Raw genomic sequence first — 16,878 nt, 5'->3', positions numbered from 1 at the left:
CAACGTACTCTTATAATGAAGAAAACATATTTTACTCGGTGTGATTATGTCACTATTGAAAAAATAAGAGTTTTGTCCAAACTTCCGGTTTTTTTCTCATTGTTGTAAGCGAAAAGTGCTTTCAGATCTACAGTTTTGGAAAATTTTACAAACCAAAATCACTGAATAAAGAAAATCTATTCATTATATTTTGTAGTAAATGTTACAGTTAGATTACGATTACATTTAATCACCATGGATACATTTGATTGGCCGTGGCAGTACAATTTTCCACCGTTTTTCACGTACGTTAATTGCCTTTGTGTGACTCCTTTGTAAAAACTTGTTGATATTTGTCAATTTTGACAACCGGTTTTTTCTAATAGGGCCTAATTTTTCAATGCCATAATTTTTCAGAATCCAGCCAAATGTAGATACCAGAAAGAAGCAATTGGAGGCCTGGTGTAATTTAGTCCTTGCCTATTATCGTCACAAAAAGTTGTACAGTCTAGATGTCGGAGAGTCGCAAACCAGCCTACTTTTTTCTAACAAAAAACTAGACAGTATCCTTTATAAAGACTTCCCCTCAACTTCATTTGTCCACTCCATTGAACTGCTTAAAAAGCACTGGGGGTTTTCTCCATGTATCGGGTCTTAAAAACTATTCAAAGACAGCTCGACTGAGCGTGGAAACGTTCGAAATGTTTTTTCCTTAACTCTAGACCAGGAAAACTCTCAATAGATGCAATCTATACAATATTAGAAGAGCTTTGTAAAAGAGGTAAGTAGGTTGGTCTAGCTGGTCATGTCATTATTGTCACTGTGTCAGTGTGATACTACACTACAATACAAGTCTCTTTGCTTCCAGGTAATGTTGAATGGAAGGACAAGACCAAGAAGCAATGCCTGCTGATGTGGAGGACACCTGACGAATGGGGCAAGATGATGTATCAATGGGTGTGCGACAATGGCAAGAATAACACAGTGTGTACGTTATACGAACTTGTCAACGGGGACGATACGAATAATGAAGGCGAGTACACCTCACAAACCTGTGTTTGAAAAGCATGTGACCCGCCATGGCAAAATGAGTCGCATGTCGCTCCGAGCTTGACAGGTTGAGACGGACTGGTTGTTCATTTCACTATTGTCTGCCTTTCGTGAAATCTGAGTATATCAATTTCTTCTATTATGTCCAGGTGTCATTTTAGGCTCATCTTCTGTGCGACGTGCGACTCATTTTGCCATGGTGGGTCACATATGGTTTAGTTCATGTTGTGTCATACATTGCCCACTGTGGATCAATAGTTTTGACAAGCAGAGACATTCTGGCACAGGGAAATTTGAATTGACGAATGTCTTGAATTGGAATTTTTTCTTTGAACCCGCATCTCTGTTGTATATTGGTTTGTGTTTCTCCTTTTCAGAGTTTTATGGGATGGAAGACTGGCTTTTGGCGCGATCACTCAAGACTTTACAAGCACAAAACAAGGCCATCATGATGGGTACAGATGGTGTGAAGTTCTTGTAGGCCATTTAAAAATATCAGCTGACTATGTTCACTAGAGACGGAAATTATCCATAATAATAAGTGATTACAAAGGTCATGTAAATGACAATGTGGGGCCGATCTTCGGAAACCTGCTGGAAGAGTTGTCCGGATCAGGAAGAATCTTGAAAGGCTTCCTGCCCTCGGGGGCAGTCGGTGAATTCACCAGGGAAGGAATGAAGATAAACCGCTTCTACTGTCATGACTGTACGGCTATTGTAATGTTCACCTTATTGATGTATGAAAATATATGATTTACTCATTGACATTGATCAAACAAATTTGTGTTGTTTTTTTGTCAGTCTTTATCAAGGAATGGTTGCGTAATGAGCGTGTTGAGCAAGTGCATTTGGCATATGAAGTGGGCACTGTCAGACCTGGATTTTACAGAGTGTTTGTGTCCGAATCCATTCATAGAACATGCCTCAAAGTATGCCTTAGGACCGTCTTTGGCAAAATGCCCTTTTCCCGTTATGGAAAAAGGCCTTGATTCCTCTTATTTAGGACTTTGAAAATGATGCACTCTACTGCTACCCCCAGCTATCCGATAATGGGCATCCGCCTTTAGCTCCAGCCAAACAAGACGAAAAAAACACACGAGTTGTATAATATCATATATATTTTCATTTAGAATGTATGTTGTCGCAATACCGGCAACAGCAGGAGTACAAATACATGTTCAAGTCGCATACCTGCAATCAATAGCAGCATGGATTTCTTAAAGGTGGCCAATAAAAGTTTAATACAGTTGCGACAAACGGCCATTTCGCAATCAACAAATAAATCCAGCAAACTTCATAATTTTAAGTCGAACATCACCAAACTTCAAGGATAAACAAACGTCGGAATGCGATCAAACTACGTCATTTCCGATCGGGGATTGTAATAATTTTAACCCAAACGTCTACGTACAAGTAAAGAGGACAACACAGAAAGATAATTGGCATGTTTTTTTGGTGACACCTTATACAATACTGTCTGCATTTACACACTGGTTCATCAAATCAAATAAACCTGTTCTGTGACACAGTGGACTTGCCCATAACCGGCATAATCAGTGATTTAGTTGGTGCATACACAACAAGCTCAAATTCTTGTGAGTCAATACAGGTTACCATACACGTACCTCGGCTGGAAATGGGTACTAAAATTGAATGCAGGTTTGTGACCTCAGGAGTGCACCCAGGGAAACCAAAACATCCTGGATACAATAAAACCTTATCCTAAATCACTGGATTTCTGGCTGATATTATCATCTCTGAAACCTTGGATTGGTGGTCCCATTTTGAATGAGATCAGTGAATTTACAAAACTGTGAAAAAGCTGATGGCAACAGGCAAGGCTTCAAGCCAAGGCTTCAAGCACTGACATGTTGCAAAGCTAATACAAAATTGAAATTGTTATTCAAAATTTTATCTGTGAATTATTGACAAGAAATCTATGAGAGGAGACTCCAAAGTTTCTTTTTAAAATTGATATGTTTTTCTACATTATTAAACTAGATTGACTATAAGTAATACACTGCTAGGGGATACCTCATCTGCAATATTCTAAGGGGTTACAGCGGTTAAAGAATTTGAAATATTACAATCTGGAATGCCCGATACAACTGGGGAGGAATGTAGCTAATGTTTGGTACAAAAAAACACAATGAAACTCGATTGATTTTAGATGACACGCAAAATAAAGTTTAACAATTCCCCCATTTCAATTTGCATGATCTGTAAATTGTTCCCATTGTCCAGTAAAAATCCAGTAAATACAAACCTTCAACAAATGATTGTGGCAAGCCTGAACTTCGTGACAGACATTTCTAAAAAAATTCAAGTTTTCCTTTTTTTAAAAACAAAAATGCCTTTGTAGCACAGGTTTCAAAATGTAAACAATAGGATAAACCAAGAAAACACACTATAAACATCAACATCCTAAAATATTGCGAACTGCGAAAGGAGTTTTATTTTCACGGATTTTGCAAATCTTACCGTTGACATTACAGATAGCAACAAAGTTACAGGGTTCAGGATCAAAGGGACGGACGCAACATCAAAACTTTAGACGGATTTTCAAACGTTAACAACATGTAACTCATCCACATTCTATCCTGACAAAAATAATTCGGGGCACACCAAAATTGTGTAGTAGCAAGTATCCAAACTTGGTAAATTGTCTAAAAAGCATAGGATTATAATCGGATGATTTGCCGCTAAAATAAACTAAATCTACCAACCATTGAAGCTTTCTCATGAAGTATTGCACAATTATATACATTGAATAAGCATGCCTACATACAAATATCATTCAAAATAATAAACAAGATATACTGCACACTTGGAAAATTCATGTACGTTTCAATCAAAACTACGCCAAAGTATGCAATTTCACAAAACCGCCAACTACAATTGCCGCAAATATTTCCTGGTGTACAGTAATCGATTCAAGATATGTCGCGATGAGAAGGCAAATGTAGAAATAAAGCCGACTTGTACAGATACATTTCAACCAAGTTCACTGAAACAACTCATACAAATTCATCACTTCGCCGCTGATATGTACATGTGATCCAATTTAGCTTATAGCAAAAACTACTTTTTCTCATCAAGCATTTAAAAAACTCCAAATATATTTTTCTTATGAATGTGATCATTATCCGGAACTGTTTCAATCACTTTAATCTAAATCCCTTCTTTGGTGCGTGTTGCATCACCTATGCAACACTTTGACAATTTGTACCGAATATATGAAATATAGTAAAAATAGTCCTAAATTGGCAGAAGTTGCAATAACACAATGATATGCATATTGATTTAAAAAAATATGATCCTTTTCAAAAAAACACATGCCATTTTAAAAGCAAGTGGTATATTAGTCATAGTGCCAATTTTATACAGCATTTTAAGGGATGAAAACGGGCGATATGATGTCATTACAATACATTAGACTTGTTACAGTTATAAACCGTCCAAGAGAGTGTACATACACACATTAAGTAGGAATAGATATCAACTCAACTCGACCCGACACAGCCATTGACCACCTAAAGGAAGTGTATAAGATTTCAAACACAAAATAAGTTGAAATGAAAATAGTTTATTGTTGGTGGTCGTACACCCAAGAAATCGGCACCCATTGATCTTCAATCGACATGGCTTCAAAGTTTTCAATCAAGGTTCGATATGTCTCCTCCATATTGTCGTTGACGATGATGCAATCAAAATGGTGGCGGTAGGCGCGTTCGATCCTGGCGCTCTCCTCAACTGTTCTTATGAAATCTCTCTCCTGAAGTTTGAATTGAATAGAGATATGGCATTTGATATGATTGTGACGAATGAAGAAACTGACAGAAAACTAAACAAGAGGCCCAAGGGCCTGGCGCTCATCTGAATACATGGGTACAATGTACAAAACATGGAAAGTACCTGGAAGGTCTCTTTCAACCTGGATTTTGTTAACATATTGATATGCCTATATCATGCATGATATGCCTATATCATCCATTTGTGACCCGCTCTACCAAAACTAGGCGCTTGTCGCATCTGAACTTGACAGGTTGATACGGACTTGTTGTTCATTTCCCTATTGTAGACCTTTTGTTGAATGTGACCAAATCAGTTTGTAATAGATTTCACAAAAGGTCAACAATAGGGAAATGAACAACAAGTCCGTATCAACCTGTCAAGTTCAGATGCGACAAGCGCCTAGTTTTGGTAGAGCGAGTCACATTTATACTAAAACAAAAAGACTCTTGGACAAGAATGACAAAATGTGCCACTTATCAGTGAAATTTAAGAGGGTTGTAGGCCCTCAAGCAACGCCATCATGGTATGGAGGAAAACAAAATCTCCATCTTACCGTGTAAGATTTTGTAGTCCATCCTTCGACCCGGCCAAGCTCGTACATATTTCGTAGGATCTCCACACTTGGCGCGGCAATGAAGACAACGTAGGGTTTGAATTCTCCGGTCTTTATTGATTTGATGGCCTGAAAAAAGGTGACATGGTCAATGCATTACTTTGATGGCATGAAATATCTTACGATAGCAGACGTCACTGAGCTGACCGAACAGATGAGACCTACTTCTTTTCACGTTTTAGTATGGGAAAATGATGCTGTACAAGTTTGGCACGCACAGCGAAGGGAGAAGAAGTGTTGTTATGCTGGATGAAATGTTGCACCTATGGGATTTATGGTGACAATCAAAGTTTTGAGGTGAAATCTGGGGGAAATGGGTGTGATTTATAACACAACATCATGTTTTGCCCTTGATAGATTGGACGCCGAGATGTTGATTGATGTAGGTGACTCATGAGAACGTATTTTGTCAGGGGGGGGGGAAGTCCTCGGCTGGTCAGCTGAACCAATGGCACTTATTTCGTCAATTGATGACCTTTTCTTGGGACATGATCAGGGTTTGAAAACTCGTTCCGTCATTTCTAGCAGGGTATCCTTACCTGAGGGTTGCAGTCAATAATCGGAATCTTCCCCTCCATAATCGTATCTTTGATGGTCGCCAACCGTACACCGTACAAGTTACCGTTATATTCGCCGTGCTCTAAATACTTATCCTCACGGATATCCCGTAGCATTTCGCCACGTTCCGAATAGTTGTAGGTGACGCCATCTTCTTCATCGTCTTTTGGTGGACGGGATGTATCTAAAATGTTGAATAACGGAACAATGACACATCGATGAACTGAGACATGGACAAATTCGATTGCACACCACTAAAATGCACATGGTAGCTGTACTGAAAGATTTCAAATCCTACCTGCCCCTACGTGTACATGTACTTACGTGGAATAACTGGACCAAACGTCTTAGGGCTGACTTCAATCAACATATTTTTGAGTGACCTTCGTCCAACACCAGGTGCACCAACAAGAACCAAGGACTGGCGCTGAAATGGAGGCAGACGGGCGACCTCTTCGTAAATCATCAGCTCATTGCCGTCAAGCTCAGAGTTTTTCTTCGCAGTGTACATGTGTTTCTTCTTTCGGCGTTTGGTCATACCACAAAACACTGAAATGGTAACAACGAGTTACATATTTATGTGTACATGCAAATGTATACCTTTGTCTACAAATGTATACCTTTGTATGGTGCTCAACAGTCCACATGGCAACAAGCAAGACTTGTGTCAATTTCGTTCCTACCACTTCTTGGTCCGGTATTCAAGCAGAAATACATAAACATACACATTGCCAGTCTCATCCACTCTCATATTTCCAAACTTACGTGACTTGGAGGTATAATCATAATCATGCTTAACAAATGACTTCCGTTTCTCCTCGAGTTCCTGCGATGGAATCAACCCTGCTCTGGTGTCGTCGTCAACCCTCATTGCCTGCCACCAAGTGGGGTCTTTACGATTCAGAATCTGCAGAATGTCGCCCTCCCGGAATGGCAGGCCAGCTTCCTTGCACGGAATTATGTTATCCTTTGATGGGTCAAAGTTGAAGTGAGTACGCATGAAAACCTGGAATTTGGGAAAGTAGCATGATCAATTTCATGAGCTCTTGCAGCCTTAGAGGGGGGGTCACTACGGTTTAGGATCAGTGGAATATCGCCCTACCAGAATAGTTGGCCGACGTCTTTACAACATATAAGATTATTGTATCATGAGTCAAAGTTCAAGTGAGTCGCATAAAAAGTACGGTTTGTTGGTTTATCAGCTTCATTTCCTTCATCTGATCACACTTCCCACTACCCAATGACACTTCTCACCTGTTCGACGATAGGTTCATCACTATAACTTGGCACGACCTTGAGTGTAATGCTGCCTTCTGACTTGCGCATCAAGTCCTGGAGTTGTTCGGTTGTTGACACAGGCTGCCCGTTCACCTCTTTGATCAAGTCGCCAACATGAAGGAGACCTTAAGTTAGAAAGGAATTTCGTAAGTGTTTGGGCTACGGTAGGAGACCTTAGTTAGAAAGGAATTGCGTAAGTGTTGGGGTTACCGAAGGAGACCTTAGTTAGAAAGGAATTGCGTAGTGTTGGGGTTACCGAAGGAGACCTTAGTTAGAAAGGAATTGCGTAAGTGTTGGGGTTACCGAAGGAGACCTTAGTCAGAAAGGAATTGCGTAAGTGTTGGGGTTACCGAAGGAGACCTTAGTTAGAAAGGAATTGCGTAAGTGTTTGGGTTACCGCAGGAGAACTAAGTTAGAAAGGAATTGCGTAAGTGTTGGGGTTACCGAAGGAGACCTTAGTTAGAAAGGAATTGCGTAAGTGTTTGGGTTACCGCAGGAGAACTAAGTTAGAAAGGAATCTAGTAAGTGTTTGCAATCGTGAAGTCAGTTTCCACTAACATGAAAATCACTGACAGCACTTTGTTTTGTTGATGTACATGCATCACGCATAGAGAGTTAGGCACACAAAACAATCTATTTTCCAGAAGCATAGAAACATATCAAGCCAACAATCTTATTCTTAGAGGGAATATGTAGCAAAGCCAACAACGATCACTGGGCAGCATGCAGTATCTTTTGAAACTGGTGCACATGCCTCTCTCAACATTTTGCAAACTCTGGTCAAATGAAACGAAGCCTCTCAATGAAATGAATGTTGCTGGAGAAAATGCTCATAAAGACCATCTGAAATTACTGTTTTGAAGCTTTTGAAACTTTGTAACAAATTTGATAATGTACGTACATGCAATGGGATTGTAAAAGGCATTTCAAAACCATGCTTTTCGTTTTGTGATGAAGGCATTCATTAATTACGAGGTCATGCTGTTTTAAACTCGCTCTGATCCAAGGAGGACACACATATATTTTGTCCAAGTGAACTGTTTGGCACCGACAAAATTTGCATTTAGTACAGAGGAAACAGGATCTGCTGCATTTTAGACAAGACTCCCCGAACAAAAACAAGTTGTTAGTGAGTAACAAACACGATGCTTTGACATGCTCACAACGGCGTAACCATTCTCGTTACCTTGCTTATAAATTGAGCCGTTTACGAGTATCCTCGCGATTACTAATTCGTTGTTGTTTGAAAGACGTACGGTTATTCCCTGGGAACGAGGACGAAATGTGGATTATTATGTGTCAGTGTGATGAGGTATGAACGTACCCATGAAGTGTGGACTCCATGCATCGTAAAGGGAGGATATAGGCTGGAGCCAGGTATGCAGACCCACCAATAGGTGTCTCTAGTATCTCACAGTACAGCTGCACTATGCACACTTGTATGAAGAATACCACTAGTTAAATAGCCAAACTAGGCCCAGTTCCATCCACACCAAGAAACTACCAATTGGACTGGCTCCCTAGCTCTGTCGATAGACTCTGTTTAAGTATTCCCCATGATCGAGGGACTACCCCTGAGGAGCCACACTTTGAGGGTATTTTCATGTGTGTCTACAACCAAAGGGTATGTGTATGAATGTAACGTGTTGATGTGAACAACGACCACACCCAATTCTGTACCATCCACCGAGGCCAAACCACCTTATGACATTTTCTGAATACATTTGTCATGCCACTTTTATGCAATTCTTGTTTTTTGATTGTCAAAATCCACCAAATTTAAAATGACCATTTAGTAGAGGTCTGTCGAAATTACTGTCACCAAAAATGGCAGTGGTTTCATACCTGAGGAATGATACAGTATCACATGTACACAGAGACGACAAGAAGTCGAGTTTAGATGGAAAATAAAGTGTGATCAGAAGAAAACAACTAAATTAGTGTGAGTAAACGAATTCTCAATCTCATGCTATGGAAATATTGTTCTCATATTTCATGCTAAATGTTTGCAATAAATTTGATAGTTTGGAAGGAAAATAAATTTTGAGATATTAAACTTGAGAAAGCGAAAACATGAGGCAAGAATAGATCAGACGCCTTCTGTTTGCTTCGGAGTGAATATTTGAGGAGTTCTGATTACACTTTCTTTGAAGCAGGTGGATCGTGAAAAGCGAAATAAAAATCTAAGAAAGCAGCAGAATGACGAAAGTGAAGAATCTAACAGAATGAAACTAAACACTACAGGAAAAATAGCAACCCGACTTTTATATATATATGGAGAACATTTAACATTGGAAAAATATGATTCGTTTGCTTTTCATAGTTTAAGTGAATAAAAAACAAATTTGAAAATGTTTTGAAAGATATATCACACGCATATTAGTGACGAACTTTCAACAAAATTAAGGTCACAAAATAAGCAAATTCATATTTTTCCAAACATGGTGAATTTTGCTGGACAAAATTTAGTACCGCTATTTTCTGATATACAGTGTACCTTTGGTGGATTGAAAGGTTGTTGAGATTCGTGATTATCACGACAACAATGCAAAAATATTGGATTTTCTAAAAGCAAAAAGGCCATTGCGGCACGCGTATTGGTAACCTGAGAGTAAAAACAAGCGAACCGATAAACACTGTCAATTTCAAAACTGCTGCGATCTCTAGTGTCATGTCTATAAGCATCAACACATTTTTCAACCTTTTCTAGCCCAAATCAATTCTCTTTCGCATGCTAAATTTTATCCAGCAAACCCGACAAACGACGAAAAATCAAATCACCTTGTCTCTCGATAAAACTGCCAGTTAGAATGCGAGCAATGTATACGTCCCCATTGTCCACGCGGACGGTGATTCCCTATGAATAAAAGATGTAGAACAATGGAACGTCACAACACGGCAGTGGAGAAGCCAAAATTAGGTCATTTTAAAGCAAAGAAGAGAAATGAAGCAAATTAATTGGACTTAGACTAGAAGTTGACTTTCTGAATTTGAGACTGAGGAAGTGGTGATTGGATTTCATGGAAAATTCTCTTCATTTTTTTTGTCAGCTTTCAATTCAGGTTCTGAATTTGAGACTGAGGAAGTGGTGATGGGATTTCATGGAAAATTCTCCTAATTTTTTTGGTCAGCATTCAATTCAGGTAAGCGTGCATGACTAGTTTCCGCTGACTGTCATGATCGTTTGGCCCAATGACTCCACCTAATTCTAGAACACGTTTGATCTAAATTCCTGAACAATCGGAGTTGCTACATTGTATAGCAGGCTCGATGACCCCAATATGAATACTTCAGCCTTATCATTTTCTGAGTCGGGGAATCGTGTTCTGTAAAGCCACTGACGAGAAAAATACATGACACTAATAAATGATCTCATAGATTATGGCAGAATATTTCTGATTCTGAAGATTTTTTTAGAGGTTTTCTCAGTCTCATATTGATCAGGCAACTTAATACAAACACAACGTTTCACATGAACTAAACCTAACTAAACTGAACGTTTTTAAATTATGCACAGCACCAATATCATCAAGTTGATATCCAAACAATAGAGAGCTGACGTCATTACAATAGGGAAACTATAAACTCACTTCAACGTGCCAAACGAACATATTTCATTATGTCTTGTTATTGATTAAAACTTGGAACTAAACAACTCGAAGCACATGCGATCTTACTACTATATTCATGCACAACACAACATCAGCTGTAAATTTCAATTTATATCAGATGATAATAAAAGCGGTATAAATGGAGAGCACTTTACATTTTAAAAGTTTACGGTGCTTTATGACCAAAATGCAGATATTATATTTACGACTTTTATGGCAGAAGGTATTTATATAACAGCTGCAAAGATAATGACTTATTTTTTCAAGACAAAGACCAAGGCAGAGTAAACAAGTTGGATGAGCAGTCATTTTAGAATAAGCCATACTAGTAAAAATCTTATCATGCCGAATGCATTCTCGTGCAAACAATTACATGCAAATTTGTGCTGGAAGTGAATCGAGAGCCTGCAGAAAATCTACTGATAACATAACATAGCACCTGCTCATTCGATTTATTTTGAAGCATCGTTATCAATACATTATACATGTCGCAATGCATATGTTCGCACTAATTTTATTCGACTATTGATGAGAATGCAAAGCGTTTTTTGAGCAAGAGACTGAGTATTAAGCTCAAATAACTTATTTTCGACTCTGCAACGCTGGATGCATAACCGTCTTCTGATGGTAAAGAATTAAGTCAGCAAGTCAAATTTGGTTGCCTGTCAGTCTGTGAGCTGAGGATACATATTCGTCTTAGTGAACGACCACTAATCAATCTCTCCTGATACTCACCAAAGGTTCGTCAGCTGCCTTTCGTATTCCAACCATCCTGATGGCATCGGCCGGCGCGCTTAACGTGGCAGGCTCAACTTCTGTAGTCGCAGCAACAGTTGGAAAGACCTCTGGGAGTGGTTCGAAGCTTTTAGAGGCGATGTCATCATGGGCATGCATCATCGACTGTGGATAAAAATGCACGAGTATTTACAGCACATTAGATTCTATACTGGTATGTTCAGCCTATTGGTTCAGTTCTCTGAATATCAAGAGGTCTAGTCCTTGGCAACTCACCTGTACTCAATTTCATGAATAAACAGATTCATGAAAGCATCAGACTTTGCAACTCCTCTTGTCAACTGTTGAAGTGTCAAAACCATGATGTCGGGATTTAGATTCAGCCAACATAAAAGTATCAGACTGTACGACCCCTTTTGAGTCATTTTAAACTAACCTGTATGTAAATATTGGAGAGTATCTTGCGGAGCTCGATCACCTGATCTTCCTCATTGTCCTCCATTTCTGCGAGTGCGTCCTTCAGGACGTCAAGAGTATCGTTTCCCTCCGGCTGGAGAGTGTTGTCCTCCAGACGGTCATGCACCTGGAAAAGAAAAAATGAACTCACAAGTTTTTTTTGAGTTACCCTATAAACTCACTGCATATACCAGTACAGGCCACAATAACATCACCCAAAACTTCTCTCAAACTAATTTTGAGGGGTGCCATGCATTCTACTAGAAATCTATTCCCCACTCTTGTCGATCAATTTGGCATCGTGATTCAAGGACAAAAACAGATCACTTTTACCCAAGATGGAACGGCAAGTGTCTCTGTCCACAATTAGAAAACAGTACCTTCATTAGACTCTGTATGACCCCATCATCCAAGAAAGCTTTGATGAACACCTTGTCTGTCTCAGGTGCTTCGTCCAACTCATCAATATTGTCTTTGACCTCAGACATCGCAGCTGAAATGGAGAATGGATTATTGGATGATGAATGATAGTCTGGTGGCGGGCAGGCCTTTCAATTAGGCCTACATGTACACCATTAAACTTTGTATCCTTAGCCTATATTGGGGAAAACAAACTTTCTTCCCAATTCAGCCTAATTTGGAGAAATTATGTCACCTTGCAAGCTGTTGAATATTTTTGGAATTTCAGTGGCCAAATTATACTATGAAATGAAGTGCGTCTCTGATATTGCTATATTATCATCGTCAAATGTAATTGACATACAATTCATACTATGTCCAGTGGAACCTCAATTAGCACACACCTCTTTAATCAAGACACCATGATATTAAGGACAGTAGGTCTGGTCCCAAATTGGTTGTTTCCATCGAATTTGACCTCTCTAATCAGGACACCTCTCTATTAAGGACATTACTTGTCAGGCCCGAGGGTGTCCTTAATAGAGAGGTTCTTCTGTATTACTAGTTCACCCAATCACATTCTCTACTCCACTCCATTCCAACACAAACACAATATTGATCAAAAGGGTCAACCTTGATAAGAACAGACACATGTTCTTAATCAAGCACTATTTCAGTCACCCAACAACTTTATCACACCAGTGTTTGAACAAGAATATTATCAGGTTAGTGACAAATTGGTGTCAGACATTGCAAAGGCCGGCCAAGAACAACCCGTTTAAAGCATGTTACTGACAACTTTTCTTAACCATTTCAGCCTCCTTTTGTGCGGAGTGGAATCTTTTTGCAATAGCAATGCCCCAAGATTTTTGCTAGGCCATATCCAGACAGGTCATTTCATTACATTAGGGGTTACGTAGTCTGGTGCTTTTGTTATGGCTGAATCTATCTTTTTCTATGTCCATATCCTATGGCTATAGGGTTTGACCTACCTTCACCGGATTCAGGCTGGCTCAGACTCTCGTCACCACTAAGGCTTCCCTCTCCTCCATCACTCCGCCTGTCACTATGCCTATGGGCTTCATCACCATCAACGTGGTCATCATCGCCATCAACATGGTCATCATCGCCATCAATATCGGTCTCCTCTACCGCGAGATGCTTTTGAGGAACAGGCATCTTGACTTATCACTGAAAAGAGCGAACCAAAACCATAAGGTTTTGATGCTGGGCCTTTGGCAAATAACTTGACAGTTCAACATCGTGTGGGCGTCCCCACCTTGCTTTCTGACTACAGCAGCACAGCAAAGAGCAACTGGATGAATTTACTCGGGAATAAATGTGATTGAAGACATGGATCTGTTGGGGTGGGGATCATTGCTCACGGCACATGAATTCATCGTCAGATTAGACTAAAGCCCAGTACAGATTAATAGACCATTTCGACAAAGCCAAAGGTTTGTTTGAGCGCTGACCATCCATGTCATGCGTTTAACCTATAACACGACAGAGGCTTATGACGTTATGGCATTAGCAAATTTGACGATTTGTCAAATGTAAAGTTATCTTCTTCTGGCTAGGCCTTCTGTCACGTTCCAAGTCGCGAGTGCGCATTGTGTTGTGTTGTTAGGAGCTCACATGCACAGGGCTCTGCCTGTAGTTTGTCTTTGTCGAGCATTGGCAATTGAAGTGAACACTTCCATCCTTACATCAGAGAATGCAAGAAGTCGGTCAATCAAATACATGATCAACAAACCCACATACATATACAGGTAACCATACAAGCACGGACAAAAATGCGTGCAGTCAATACATACAACATATATGTAGTCATGTACAGTATACATTGTATACCTTGATTTTCGTAAACTAGGCCAAACCCGGTCGAACAAAAACGGGTGCAGATCAGCACTTTCCCAAATATAACTTCCTCAAAATTAATACAACACATAATCAGATGAAACAGAATTGGTAATTCATAAAAATTAGTTGCGAATTCCGTCGGAAACTTGGATAATTTGGGCGAAACCTACGTTGTTTTTCCTGGAGGAATTAGGCTCGTTCAAGCCGCTATACAAATGCTGTACGAGCACTGATTCATAACGAGCTCTCTGACTGGTCAGGGCGTGTACCTGTTTGTGTCGGTGTATTTCATTGGTCAATACATTTCTAGCAGTCGACGTCAAATTTGGGTGTGCTACTTCATGTACTTCGTGGAATGCATCTTTTAGTAGCGATGACAAATTGCATAACACGTGTTACCATTAGAAGGAGTACTATTATACGATCAAAATGAGTACAAACACTATAAGATTTGAATGTATTTGGAATAATGTAAACAAGTTATCAACTGCTTGAACTGGGATCCAGTTTGAGCCACAGACCCTACCATCACCATGACGCTAGCTAGCATGGGAGGTCAAGACTTAGGCAGATATATATTTAGAGTGTTAGGGGGTAAAATACCATTCTTCTCTTATCACTTTGAGCCAGGAATCATGTTGGCGTTGGTCACCGCATGGGCGAGGTCACTGAGCAATATATTCATAAATTTTTATGGGAGTGATTCATCTATAGCAATTAATGATCGTTTTCATAGAGGGAACCACTGCATCTATTAGGAATAAGTGTCTTGAATGGTAAAATCTGATTTCACCATGGTGATGTAACGTTGAATTCATTTTCCTAATGGGGATTTTTGGAATTGGGCCCAAAACCTCCGAACTGAGACACTATGCACCTAACCTCCCTGATAGCATGCAACTTCGCCCGATATCGGCTGAATGATTGCATAGCGCGGCCAAGACGGCGGATGTCGGGCCAATTTCGGCAATTTCCCTCCAGATTTCACTCAAAGGTGCCGGTATTTGGCCATATCGGGCCAATATCAGTAGGAATATGTTTCGATGTGATTCTGGGCCAATGTTGGTCCAAGATCGGGCCGTTTGGCCGCCCTAAACAAAAAATATTAGAAGCATTCAAAACATTATATTTCTAAAAATTCCAAAAATTACACAATATGGCCCTTTACCGAATTATAACAGAATATCGCAAAATGTGCAGCCCACTTTAATGTACGGGTTGCTAGCAGAAGCGGCTCACCTCATTACAAAAACCAATCGGATGAAAAAAACATTCTTAAATATATTGTAGAGAATTATTACCGCTAGTCTAGTTCAGGTAACCACGACCCTATCCGGCGCGCAGCGCAGGGTCAGTATTTCACTTGAGGCGAGCCATACAGGCAGAGTTCGACTGTAACCCGAGGTTGGACTCGGTCGGGTCGAGCTCCAGTCGAACTTCATTTTTTCCGCGGGTACCGACCCGAGTGACGTCATATCTGACCTAGTTAGCTACTCGGGCTCAACCCTCGATGGCATGAGCGTTGAACTCAGCAGACTCGACAAAAACCACGTGACAAAATGGCGGCCTCGAAAACGTAAGGGATAAATTCGTGATTTTTACATTGTTATATCCAATATTGTGTACTCCTGTAATAACGCTGTTGATAAATATTGATAGCTGTTATGTGAAGCCATTATTATCGGGTGAAATAAACCACCGACATGTTCGGAAACCAGATCGGGATAAAGTTCGGTCAAAAGTGTCTCGAACACCCCCCTTCCAACTCTGAATTAGTGGGCTCTGAAGTCCTGCAAACTGAATTGCGGGAGAGCATTTTCTGCAAATCCAGTTATTTTGGGCACCCATTTCCTTCTGGCGAACAAACATAGTGTCCATAAATGTTCTTGACTTGTCAGCTCTACATCTATTGTACTATTGGGAAAAATGAAGTCTAAAAATTCGTATATTGCCGCTATATCCGCCATGTTTAAACAAACCAAATCAACCCGAACTGACTCGACTGCGTTCGCGTGCTACCCCTACTCGACATGCGCATTTAAGGCATGATGTCATCGCCTGAGGAACTCTAAGCCGACCCTAGAGTTACAGTTGAACTCAGCCACAGTGGATGTACTGTCCATACCGAGCTCACTGGTATTCCTGCTTTTTCACTTGGCTCGAGGTTACTCGTCTTCGCGGAAAACACGTGACCGGACACCGGAAGCCGACGCCCCCAAATCCAGTTCATGACGATCGAAATGGCGTCAAGTACCAGTCTCTCTAATGAGTGAATGGAGGAGACTGGTGAAAGAGTCTGCACCTGCACCGGTGTGCAAGGGATAGTAGTCCTAGGGCTGATAGTCCGTGTAACAATAGCCCGCATTGCTAAATGTTTTGGTTAGGGTTAGCGGTACAATAGATCATGCTGCTTAATTGATCAAATACAATGCTACCGGACTATGACTCCAGGGGGACTATATCCGCTGTCACACCGGGTCATAAGCATCGGAGATGATTTAATTCGGTAATGATCGGAAACAATCGGGCAATCACCGGAGA

At 40.2% G+C, this 16,878-nt stretch overlaps 2 protein-coding genes across 3 annotated transcripts; one reads left to right on the top strand and one right to left on the bottom strand.

Moving 5' to 3' along the window:
• The first annotated feature begins 114 nt into the window (after positions 1-114).
• Positions 115-1,765, top strand: LOC135499700 (vacuolar protein-sorting-associated protein 25-like). The gene is made up of 5 exons (XM_064790629.1): positions 115-284; positions 397-542; positions 707-760; positions 848-1,012; positions 1,407-1,765. The coding sequence occupies exons 1-5, from the start codon at positions 235-237 to the stop codon at positions 1,508-1,510; spliced, it is 519 nt and encodes a 172-aa protein (XP_064646699.1). The 5' UTR covers positions 115-234; the 3' UTR covers positions 1,511-1,765.
• A 364-nt stretch (positions 1,766-2,129) lies between these two features.
• Positions 2,130-14,558, bottom strand: LOC135499526 (protein PALS2-like). 2 transcript variants are annotated; one of them, XM_064790334.1, is made up of 12 exons: positions 14,508-14,558; positions 13,467-13,665; positions 12,456-12,568; positions 12,056-12,202; positions 11,620-11,784; positions 10,055-10,130; positions 7,250-7,398; positions 6,761-7,001; positions 6,320-6,544; positions 5,977-6,179; positions 5,378-5,506; positions 2,130-4,804 (listed from the first exon to the last, which is right to left on the bottom strand). In XM_064790334.1, the coding sequence occupies exons 2-12, from the start codon at positions 13,651-13,653 to the stop codon at positions 4,616-4,618; spliced, it is 1,824 nt and encodes a 607-aa protein (XP_064646404.1). In that variant the 5' UTR covers positions 13,654-13,665; positions 14,508-14,558; the 3' UTR covers positions 2,130-4,615. The 2 variants fall into 2 exon arrangements, with proteins under 2 accessions (XP_064646404.1, XP_064646403.1); XM_064790333.1 differs by lacking the exon at positions 10,055-10,130 and adding an exon at positions 8,460-8,538.
• Between the last annotated feature and the right edge of the window lie 2,320 nt (positions 14,559-16,878).

The sequence above is a fragment of the Lineus longissimus genome, chromosome 15, assembly GCF_910592395.1.
Source record: "Lineus longissimus chromosome 15, tnLinLong1.2, whole genome shotgun sequence".
NCBI lineage: Eukaryota > Metazoa > Nemertea > Pilidiophora > Heteronemertea > Lineidae > Lineus > Lineus longissimus.
The sequence above is the reverse complement of the archived record's forward strand: the minus strand, read 5'-3'. Positions and strand labels throughout refer to the sequence as shown.